The sequence below is a fragment of the Myotis daubentonii genome, chromosome 9, assembly GCF_963259705.1.
Source record: "Myotis daubentonii chromosome 9, mMyoDau2.1, whole genome shotgun sequence".
In the NCBI taxonomy this organism is placed as follows: domain Eukaryota; kingdom Metazoa; phylum Chordata; class Mammalia; order Chiroptera; family Vespertilionidae; genus Myotis; species Myotis daubentonii.
In genome coordinates, this window is record NC_081848.1 from 66,204,102 (window position 1) to 66,216,124 (window position 12,023).

The following is a 12,023-nucleotide window of genomic DNA, read 5'->3' on the forward strand; positions in this document are numbered from 1 at the left end:
CCCTCTCCAGGATCCTCCGGCATGCTCTCTCCAGCGAAGTTCTTCTGTCTCTAGAGAACGTTCTGTGTAGGTTCTGTGCCTAGGCTCTGTCTCTCTTGGTCCTGTCTTCCAAGCCCTGTGTCCTAAGTTCTGAGTTCTGAGTTCTGTCTCTCTGAATTCTGTTCTAAGTTCTGTGTGTTTCTGTCTTGTTACAACTGTATTTATACCAGTTGATTCAATCCTATCAATCTCTATTACAAAGGTTAGGGCGTTTCTTATCTCCATTCCAGGGAGAAAAGATTATGTAGTTTAAGCATGATTGTTCGTAGTTAAAGGGATTAATTACCCGCCTGGCACTTAGTTGAGGGGTTTTATTCCCTCCCTAACTTCAGGGGAAAATCCCTACCTGGGGATTCAACCTTTCTAGGAGAGGTGACCTTGGTTAAAACACAGCGCCAAGAAGGTGAGCAAACATATTAAGAACCGTATGCCATATATGCCAGGTCCCTTGAAACAGCAAGGATGGACCGGCTCCCGGCAAATATGTGTATCTGCTTTGCTTTAGGGAAATTTGTGTTAATAAAGAGCTAGGGGTCCAGAGATTCAGAGATCTTGGCTACTGAAGCTAGGTCTCCTCTGGTTTCCCAAAATGCCATCCAAATTTATATTTCTAGTCTCTTTATTAATTTACATGCAGCCCCTTCTACAGAGTCCTGAACGCTTTTATTTATTTATTTTTAAATACATTTTTATTGAGTTCAGGAAGGAAGAGAGAGGGAGAGATAGAAACATCAATGATGACAGATAATCATTGATCGGCTGTCTCCTGCAAGGCCCCTAATTGGGATAGAGCCCACAACCTGGGCATTTGCCCTTGACCAAAATTGAACCTGGGACCCTTCAGTCCGCAGGCCAGCACTCTATCCACTGAGCCAAGCAGGCCATGGCTTCTGAACTCTTTTAGATGCAGGGAGAAACACCCTGGCAACTCTCAACAATAAAAATCAATTAGGAAAAAAAAAAGATTAACTGGAGCCCTAAGTTTTGCTACTGATTGACTCACACATTTTCCTTTCTTTTTTTTTTTTTAAATATATTTTATTGATTTTTTACAGAGAGGAAGGGAGAGAGATAGAGAGTTAGAAACATCAATGAGAGAGAAACAACAATCAGCTGCCTCCTGCACATCTCCCACTGGGGATGTGCCCGCAACCCAGGTACATGCCCTTGACCGGAATCGAACCTGGGACCTTTCAGTCCGCAAGCCGACGCTCTATCCACTGAGCCAAACCGGTTTCGGCCACACATTTTCTAATCACTTACTTTCTATGTGCCAGACTTTGGGGATAATGAGATGAACAGGTGTTAGATCCTGCCTTCAAGCAATTGAACTTAGGGAAGAGATATGGGAGGTGGAAAAAACCACAATGGTTATACTAGTTCTAGTGCCCTAAACATAATTATCACTTAATCTTATCATTCTTCACATTGCTTTACTTTAAAATACGGATATAATAGCCAAACTCATAGAATTGTTACAACTTGTTTCTTCGTGTGCTTAGAAAAATGCTTGGTGCATAGAAAGTGGTCAATTATACAAATTATTATTATTATTATTGATGAAATTAACCATTTTGGAGTTTAGAAAACTACCATCGCCTGTGGAATTACATTCCATAGGTAATTCTCTTAAAGCTCAGAAACAGACTGATTTCTCACTGTTCTCCCTCCTCAACACACCCCATTTCTACTTCCTGCTGAGTTATGCATAATTTTTCATACCATGTTCCATAATTTTGTTTAATATTATGGAGGATGGATTTCATAATGGAGCCAAACTCAATGATACTGGAATATTCACGCGTGTAGAGATTACGAAAGCCAGCAGTATGCATGGCCACCAATGAACCATTTGAATCAAACACTGGTGAGCCAGAAGACCCAAAGTAAAAACTGGTGTCATAGGTAACCACATCAGGGTTGGGACCAATTTCCTGGAAACTTCTTTGAGTGTACATATGGATATACTGTATGTTGTCATCATTACCCCCAGCCTGAAAATGTTCCTGAAATTTCTGTACTCGCTGACCCTGAGGAATTACAACACAACCATCAGTAGACTTTACCTCATTTCCTGGATAGCCAATAATATATATCAACCCACTAGATGGAGCAGGACCAATTCCGTTATATAGTCCAACAGGTACTTGTTGTCCATCGTCCTTCAGTTTCAGAACAGCATAATCAAGATGTACATCAGATATCTCAAACCAAGGTTCAACGGAAAAATACTCATTTTTTTCTTGTCTATCTTCGTAACCAAATGTCACCTTTACACATTGACCAATTATGTCTGCCCACTTACTTAGCTCTATTCCATTTCCCACAATGTAATTTATTACATGCCGACAAGTAAAAATGAACAACCCTGTAAAAACAAAGCAGGTGGCACAACCCATATTCCCATTGTTGTCCCATTCTATGTGCCCAACTGAAGCACTATGATGAGAAAGAATTTTGAGTGTTTTAACCGGGATAGAGTTTTTTGCCCGTTTCCCAAAGTTCGTTTTATGAGCCTCAAATATTGCTTTCCCCGTTCTTGTTTTCAATTCCCTTTTGAAGCTTTCTCTAATTTTTTCAGTTTCTCTTTTCAAACTAGGGCACTGGGCCACAATTTCTTCTTTTAACAGACAGGTGTTTCTTTCCTCCAACTCCGAATTCTGAGAGGCTGCCGAATCAAAATTCTGAGTGGCTGCTACCTTAGAGCCCCCCTTTTTCTCAACCTCAACCTGAAAGAGCTTGCCCTCTAAGTCATCAACTCGCTGTGTGCTTTCTACAATGGAGTCCAGGTTTTCAATGAGTCTCCAATCAGCAGTCTCCAGAAAGGGAAGAAATCTGCTGTCCTTGCACACAGCATCCTTGACGGTTTCTCCTTTGAAAGCATAGACGCAGAGTTTGCACCCTTCTTTGTGAAGTTCCCCGCATTTGACAATCTTTTTTCTCTTCTTCCCAATTGCATGGATAAAAAATTTGACACAGTCAACAGATGCCTTGTCATGCCGGCCAAATACCTGGTTCTCTTCTTTCTGCTTACGTTTACTCCGGGCAAATGTAATTTCCAGGTGGCAGTTTTCAGGAAAACAACTGAGGGGCATTCCAAGGTTTATGTAGCCTTCAATTCCTTCTATGCCCTTCACCAGCACTTCTTTGCCTTGCTGTCGTTCTCTCTCTTCTTTGACAGCCTGAAGAGTGTCAAGTGCCACGGATAAGCTAGCCCTCTCATTATGTGTGAGCCTGTGTTTCCTTTTTTTGTTTTTCCTGTGGTGTACTTCCAAGGTAATGTAAAGTACTTTATCTCTGGATATAGCCTGGTCTATGGGTCCTTGAGCCTGAGTATTAGTTATATCACTTGGGCCTTTTCTGGAGCCCGTCTTCATTTGAGGAATACTGGGATTATTCTCTTGTTCTTTATTGACCTAAAAGGAAATGTTAAAGACTGTAAAATGATGGAAGCAACTCTTAATTTTGTCTTTCTTTTTAGTATGCAACTCACAAAATTTCTCTAGGAAACTCAGAACCAAAGGACGGTAAATAGAATTAAACTGAAATTTGACTTGGGAGCCAAAATATAAGCTGAGCTTCCCATCCCATCAGTTAGGTAAGCTTTTAATTGTGCCAGATTGGTGCATTTTCCCCCTGAGAAATAGGAAAGAAACAACTGTTTCTAGGTCCATCAAAAACAGAAGAGATGCTTAAAAGTCTGCCAGCTCTCTTACAGAGTTCTATCAGGTCTCTGAATAATTTTTACTTTTTCTAATCACAGTGATGGGTTGCACCAAAACTTTGTTCTTATCGCACCAAACTCAGCAAGAATAAGGTACTATGGCTTATTACTGGGCATTTAATGTTAAACAAAACCATCATCAGTTAACTATTTGGTCAAAATAACATAGTTATTTCTAATAGTAAAACCCTGATTCACCTAGCATCTTTCATGTAAAGAACTTAAATTATTTCCTCTATTACATCAATTTATTCCAAAATCTTATGAAACGAAGAGCAACAAATATGGCATCTCTGTCCTTTTGATGGAGAAACTGAGGCACTGAAAGTTTTTCCTGTAAGTGCCTTTCTTAGGATGACATAATAACCAATTAATAAAGACAGTATCAGAACTCCAATATTTAGTACAATATTTTTATATTAGACTACATATTCTTTTCCTGTAAATTTTATATCCGTAATTCCTGTTTTTATATGTCCTTGTCTTAAAAACCAGGGATGAGGGAGGAGAGAGGAATTACATAAGGAGGATTAATCAAATAGCAGAAATTCAATAAAAATTTTAGAGCATATGATCCTATGTCTAAAAGATACATATTGGCCAAGAAATATTTATCATGGCTTGAGTGGCAACAGATGCCACTGGCTGGTAATGGGAATAACAATGCCAGGATTGTTGCAAAGATTAAGTGTAACATCCTGTGGGACAATCCCTAGCACAGGGACTGGCACATTAGTGAATTAACTTTTATTTTCCTTCTTTGTAATGGTACTAATATTCTGGATTAAAACGAAAGAAACATAAGGAAATATAAATTTATTCTGGGCATAAATATGAACTCTGAAAGGGCATCCCTCCAGCCGAATGCTGTCAGAAGCATCCTTGTTGCACAGCCCATTGGAGCAGTAGGACGGATTTCTAACTATTCAAAGAATTCTTGGGCAGACATAAACAGTTTCAAAGAGGAACCCTGGGTCTTACATGATTGTTAGCTTGCACTGTCATGGAGTGGGACGGAGAAAAATAGAACTAGGCTTGGCTTGGCTTTTCTACATACTTGGATGTTCTAGTTAGAATGAGAATGAAAGAAAGGATTTTAAGTTGCATTCTCAAATGCTCACCATCTCTCAGTCTTCCGTAATAAATTCAAGGAGCACTTTAGACTCAAGAAGGAATACGATGGCTTGCTATATAACAGAGTTCTATTAGTACAAAGGGCCCCCACTTAATGTCAGTAAATTTGAGTCCAAGTATTCATTCCACTACTGCCTTAAGAAGCAACACACTTCTTTTCCTCTCTTCATAAACAAATCGAGGATAAGAAAGTCCTCCCTGCTTGCTTAGTAAGCTTATAGTAAGACTAAATATTTAAAAAATATTTTATAAATTATAAAGCCCTATGCAGATGTATTATTGTTATCAAAAAGATCAGCCATAGTTGCATGGTATATATCCTCAAGCTATGAAATAACATTAATTTTGTTTTTATTCCATATTTTACTGTAATACATTATATTGGATTTTTGTTGTTGTTCAGGAAATGTTACAATAGCTTTTTGGTAAAGACTGCTTTGATAGGGCACCAAACTCAGCAAGAATAAGATTTTTGTTAAAATTCTTCACTGCCACCCCTCCCAACGGAAAGAATACAATGAATGAGAAAGATCTTAACTTATTTAACATTCCCTACATTCAATGAGGTAATGTCTTGGCAGGAAGACTATAAACCCAGTGTCAAGGATGGCTAAGTATAATATTGATATATTCTATAAATAGTATTTACAGACCTACCTGAAAATAGTGCTCAATTTTCATATTATTCCTTGCATTGAATGAGACTTTCTGTGACCTGCGTTTCTTAGAGCTCATGATGGCTTGAAGATGAATAGGCAGTTCAGCTGAAACACTACAAAGGTTCAGGTTAGAGCAGTATCATCATAGCAACCATTATTTGTACAGAGGACAGATTAACAGGGGCCTTTCCCTGTAGCTCCAGCTTCCCCCTTCTCAGAGATGTTGACTTACCAAGTCGACAGTTTATCCACCAACTATAATCACCCCAATCATAAAGGCTCTCCTTGATAGAGAACAATCCTGAACACTTTACAAAAATTATCTCTAATTGCCAGTGTCCACAGATACCATGCCAAGTAGGTACAGCTGCTTTTGCAAATGAGTAAAGTACAACTCAGACAAGATAGGTGACCTCCTCAAGGCCAGAGCTATATGGCAGAGATAAAATTCAAAAGCAGATACACTAGAGAAGGAATTGCAGTTGGAGAATTCAAAAGTGTGTTCTAGCTATGCTGATGTTAAAATCTGGCCTCCACTTAAATTGCATATGGCATAGGGGGATGGTGTAATTTCAGGAAAATGATGGGAAACGAACCATAAAGACAAAATAGATGTACAGTGAGAGTTTGCCTGGAGAGTTAGGAATGTTAGTTGCTGCTTTACTTTGTTTGTTTAAAGAGGTATTTCCCCCTCTCTGTTTCCTCTGATATTTCCCCAGAGGAGAATGAACAATGTAAATAAAAGAGTGAAATGTTTAATCATGATAAATATCACTAGAATGGAAGCCATGGAAGGGCAGCAGCTGCCTGTCTTCATCTAACACAATGCCTGTCACATGGCAATCCCTCAGTAAAGATACATTTATAAAGATACAATCAATCAATGAATGGAGTATGCGTATGATGCACTATGCCAGAGGTTCTCAACCTGTGGGTCGCGACCCCTTTGGCGATCAAACGACCCTTTCACAGGGGTTGCCCAAGACCATCCTGCATATCAGATATTTACATTACGATTCATAACAGTAGCAACATTACAGTTATGAAGTAGCAATGAAAACAATTTTATGGTTGGGTCACAACTTGAGGAACTGTATTTAAAGGGCCAGGAGGTTGAGAACCACTGCACTATGCCCTGCTATGTGCTTTTCATAAACTACCCAATATAAATCCTTTTTGTTGTTTTGTTTTGTTAATCCTCACCTGAGGATTCCATTGATTTTTAGAAAGAGTGGAAGGGAGAGGGAGAGCTATGTACAAATATCCATGTGAGAGAGACACATGGATTGGTTGCCTCCTGCATGCACCCAACCAGGGTCCGGGATGGAGCCTGCAACCAAGGTACCTGCCCTTGACTGGAATCAATGACTGGCGAATGCTCTACCCAATGAGCCAAACCAGCTAGGGCCCCAATATAATTCTTACAACCCTGTGAGATAGGTATGATTAGTCCATTTTACTGTAAAGAACCTGAACACCCATAGAGATTAAGCTATTTACTCAAGGTCACAAAGCCTCAGAGAATATACTTTTGATGACTTTTTATAACCATTTTCAAATAGAAAAAAAAGAATCATATGAGCCGCCACCTACTTATCATATAGAGCTAACAAGTGCTCTTTTTTTTGGCAAATTGCATCATTTAAAAAAATTATTAGATTGTTTTACAGTTAGAGACATCATGACATTTTAACCCTAATCATCACTTTCTATCTCTGAAAATTTAGGACTTTTTCATAGATAATCACAATACTAATTTATTCAGACCAAGATACAATTGAAGTACATAAGTTGTCTTTAATTATTATATCTCTTAACTTTATTTCATTCTAGAAAAAGCATTGATTTGTTGAAGAGAACAGAGAAGTTGTTTGCAGAAATTTCACCTTCTGGTTTACTTCTTCATGTTGTTGCTTAATTTATGCTCTGGTTCCCCTTAAGTGGGGCAGCGTCAATTTAGGTAAGTTCTACTTGAGCTTGTCAAGTAGAACCTATCTAAAGACCACATTCTAAAGAAGCTCTGGTACATATGCAATGGAATATTACTCGGCCATAAAAAGAATGAAATCTTAGCATTTGCGAGAACATGAATGGATCTAGAGGGCATTCTGCTAAGTGAAATAAGTCAGACAGAGAAAGACAAATACCATAGGATTTCACTTGTATGTGAAATTTAAAGAATGAGATAAATGAACAATAAAACAAAAACAGACTAATACAGAGAACAAACTGCTGGCTGCCAGATTGGGTGGGGAGAGGGCTGGGTGAAAAAGGTGAAGGGATTAAGAAGTGCAATTGGTAGGTACAAAATAGTCATGGGGATGGAAAGTACAGCATAGGAATATAGGTAATAGTATTGTAATAACTGTGGCGCCAGGTGAGTGCTAGACTTATCCAGGGGAACACTTTGTAAGGTATATGATTGTTTAATCACTATGCTATACACCTGAAACTAATACAAAATAATATTAAACGTAAACTATAATTGAAAAAGAATAAATTAAAAAGCATGAATTTAGTCTCTAATTTAGCTCTTTCTTAATTACACTAATAAATACCATTTTTAAATTTTGAGATGAAAATAGAGACTATGCTCATACTCTTAGCCATTCCACTATGCAGTGGGAGCCCTGCCTTCAACATTTTTGGTAATGCATTTCTCAGGAAACGCACTTCAGCCTCTCTCAGCCTTAGTTTTCCATTTGTTCATTTTTTGGATGCTTTGAGCATTTATTACTTTTATTTTCAATATAATTTATTTATTGTAAGTTTACATAATTTTAAAATAATGCTACATTTTACAACTGTTTCTCAGTTTCTGAAAATTTGGCAATTGGTTTTTACAAGCTGCTAGGCTCTTACTCATACACATCACTACCCCTAAGACTTAGAACCATAAGGTAAAAGGTTTGAAACTTTCTTAAATATTTAAACCATAACAAAGTTAAAAAATAAGATGTAAGTAACAAAAAATAGATTAATTGCCTTTCTGCAAGGCAATTTAATAATACATAACAAAATATAAGCCTTACTAATTCTTTGTCCAAGCCATTTCACTTTCATTCATTCTGTTAAGCATATTTATTGAGAACCTATTACTGTATGTGCCAGGAACTTCTTTTTATTTTTATTGAATTTATTGGGGTTACATTGGCTAATAAAATTATATAGGTTTCAGGTGTACAAATTGCTTCAGCTTCTCTCAGCCTTAGTTTTCTGTTTGTAAACTTGGGTGGGCTGGTCCATTTCCAGCCCACTCAATGGCTCCCCCTTGTAATTCATTCCCCCTCTCATCTCTCTTCTCTGTCTCCCCCTCCTCCCTTCCCCCTCCCCTCCTTTCTCTCTACACCTGGTTCTTCTGGTCTTTCTGGGTCCTCCTCTCTCCCCTCCCCTCCTGTCTCTCCCTCTCCTTTTCTCCCTTCTTGTCTCTCTGGCGCTGGGCTGGCCCACTAGAGCTGAGCTAGGCTGTAGAGAGCAGGGACCTGGTCTGACCCTAGGCCTCCATCAAGCCCACTGCCACTCTCCCCCAGAACACAGCCCGTGACAAGAAGCATCCGCGGAAATAAAACCTGTGCCCGCTGGACCCCGCAGGTGGGCAGCGCTGTCTGGCCCACCTGGGGTAGGGGGCGGGCAGCTTCTTCCACACCCCAGGCCTGCAGACTCCCGAGCACCCGCACGCAGGCCCAGCAGAGCACCCCATGCGTCCCAGCACCCCGCCTTCACCCATTCCACGGATCACCTCGGCATCACCAACACCGGAGGTCGGCCCTTGTGGGAGCTGCGGAGATAGCTAGCTGGCCCAGGAGAGCGCACCCTGTTAGCTCGGACCCGGACCCGGACCCGGACACAGTCCCGGACCCGCTGGACAGGCAGAGGGTGGGGAAGAGATCTGAAAAGACGCGGAACTGCCGCTCTGCTGGCCTCAGGGTTACTTTCGCTTTCATATCTGCCTAAACTTCCCCCTCCCCCACTTCGCCCCATGCCATCTTCTTTGCTTTCTTTGGACACGGAAGAAGCAGTAGTCAGGTGAAGAATTTGATGTTGGTTTCAGAAAGTCCCACCAGCCTGAAACAACCTTCGGGACAGATCGACCGGAGTCTATGTTGGCAAGGACCTGGACACCATTGGGTTGGGGGCAGTCACAAGTGAAGTGCACCCTATGGTTACAGGGGTGGCTGCCTGGAGACATTCACCAGGCTGCAAGGAGGGGCAGCAAGGCAGAGCGGGTTTTGAGGAGCTAGAGCTGGTCTCTGTTCCTCAAACAGGACACAGAGAGAGAACTCTGGGTTATGTGCAGAGGGCTCCCCTCAGGTGTTCAGCTGAGAAGGCACAGGGTAACAATGGTGGAGACAACCTAACAGCAGGAAAGAACCTCCCCCCCCCCCCCCCCCCCCCCCCCCGCCCGCCCAACAACAAAAATACAAATAGATGGTATTTTCCCCAAACCCTTTCCCTACACCCCGCTGGGCATCTCAGTTTCCTCATTTGTAAATTAAGGAGCTTGGCTCAGGTTACACTTTGTGCCTGTGAATCCCCTCCCCGCTGTGGACTTGTGACCAAGGAAAGTAGGGGGCCCCACCCTCCAGGATCACCACGCAGTACTTCTGGAGCTGCTCACAGCCTGTCAGTTAGAACAGCTGCCTAGACGGTCTCCAAGTGACTTCCCAGGTGTAAAAGTATTCAGCTTGGAAGGTGGGGAGCAGGAAGGAGGTCCCACAATGGAAAGCTGCCTATCCTCCCCTCCATACCGCCATGCCAATCACCCCCTGAGACCTCCAGGCCCCACCCAAATGCAGAAGAAACACTCACAGAAGCAGAGGATCTGCCCCAACGGTGCCAGTGGCCGCTGCAGTGGGAGAGGAGCTTTGCAGATGGCGCTCAGCTGGCTCTCCCGAGAACTGCCACCCCGCAGGAAGTTAGAAAGCCCGCGCTTCTCACCGGATACAGCTTGTGGCCAATAGAAGGCCAGGTGGCTGCCGCCAAAAGGCTTGCCAGAAAGGGCGGGCGGACTGGGGAGTTTCCGGAAGTCCAGGGAGGACTGGGGAGTTTCTAAAAGTCCAGGACCGGCCCCGCGCAGCAGCCCTCGCTGTCACTAGGGTCCTGCTGCGTCTCACTGCGTCTTTCGCAACTTGGTCCACAGCCAGCTTCGACCTTCAGTGACAGACTCTCGCAATCCTGTCCCTCCATAGTTCCCCCGCCCTTCTGGGTCCATTGTAGTCACCGCAGAAGCTGAGTCAGGACTGAGCGGGTGTGGGAGGAGCCAGAGGACCCGTGATTTCCTGGCGGGAACAGATTGCTCTGAGCCGGGAACAGTGCTCCAGGCGACCAGAATTGCTTTGTGCGCCCTGTCACAGCTCTCCCGCCCCCCGCCCTGTGTGCTTTGTGCCGGGTGGGCGATGCCTTCAGACACAGCGAGGTGGGCGGCTGCGGTGGGACTAGCATCCCGGGCCAGACCTGGGGCCGCTACGGAAAATCGCGTAGACTAGGTCCAGGTCCCGCGGGCGTCCATTCGCGCCCTGCGCTACACCAACTCCCATAGGACAGAGTGGCCCCAAAGCAGAGAGCTGAGGTCTAGTGAGACTTGGGGACCCCCACTCTGCCTCCCACTTTCCCGCAGGCAAATGAGCCAACTTGTCGGAGGGGCTGCTGCACAGCTGACGGTGCCCAGCAGGAGGAAGGGAGAGGCCAGCACCGCACTCCTGGTGTCCAGGACGCGCCTTAATAGAGGGTCCTGATGGAGGACTCCACAGTCAGGCATCTCCCAACAGACGATCAAAGAGTGCTTTGCAAGGGGCTCAAGGAAACATCTTACTGTTTAAGAACCGGAGGAAGTGCAGATGCCTTCAGTATTGGGTGCCATGTTAGAGCAGTTGGTCAAAGAGGGGGAGGATGTAATTGGTAGGTGATGATAGTGACAACTCTTATATAACTTAGAGAAAAAAATAGATGTTTATGTGAAAGTTGGTCGTGTTGGTGGGATAATGGGGAAAACGTTTCCTAACTTGACCTTGATAGATCCTCCCTTTCCCCAACTGGTGGGCGGAGTATGATGTAACCTGCAGCTTGGAAATACCTGAGCGACTAACCAGGTACCTTATATGGAGTATACATTGGACCACCAATCCACATCGGCCAAATACCCTAAGACCTTGTTCCTATATGGACCATACATTAAGCCACCAATCACCGTGTGCCGTGTACACTAAGCCCCCATTTCTTCCCATCCCGCCCCTCAAAGGGAGTGTTCACCTCTGCACGTGCTGCTGTTCTCTCCTTGCGAGACAGCCCGGCAGGTCCTTCTCGGTTTTCGGCCTCTGTCTGATCTTTCAGACCCAATGTAAAGAATACACTGAGAACTGCCATCACTGCTTTGATTCTGGGTGCTGGGTGGGATTTGCAGAGAGCACACTTTCAGAGCCAAATTGTAAAAATAGTATGAAAAAGTTAGGGGGAAACCTGATGGTAGC

At 43.1% G+C, this 12,023-nt stretch overlaps 1 protein-coding gene across 2 annotated transcripts; it reads right to left on the minus strand.

Annotated features, from left to right (window-relative positions):
- Window positions 1-525: 525 nt before the first annotated feature.
- On the minus strand, window positions 526-10,494 carry FAM111A (FAM111 trypsin like peptidase A). Of its 2 annotated transcripts, XM_059709254.1 has the most exons (4): window positions 9,296-9,515; window positions 5,555-5,669; window positions 1,271-3,455; window positions 526-1,029 (listed from the first exon to the last, which is right to left on the minus strand). In XM_059709254.1, exons 1-3 carry the CDS (start codon window positions 9,301-9,303, stop codon window positions 1,695-1,697), a joined length of 1,884 nt encoding a protein of 627 aa, XP_059565237.1. In that variant the 5' UTR covers window positions 9,304-9,515; the 3' UTR covers window positions 526-1,029; window positions 1,271-1,694. The 2 variants fall into 2 exon arrangements, 1 of the variants encoding a protein (XP_059565237.1); XR_009454454.1 differs by lacking the exons at window positions 526-1,029; window positions 1,271-3,455; window positions 9,296-9,515 and adding an exon at window positions 10,366-10,494 and having other exon boundaries at window positions 5,485-5,669.
- Window positions 10,495-12,023: the final 1,529 nt, after the last annotated feature.

Coding starts and splice junctions, on each gene's coding strand:
- FAM111A (XM_059709254.1), bottom strand. Junction 3,456..5,554: donor AAATTGAGCACTATTTTCAG/GTAGGTCTGTAA, acceptor ATTTCCTTTTAG/GTCAATAAAGAACAAGAGAA.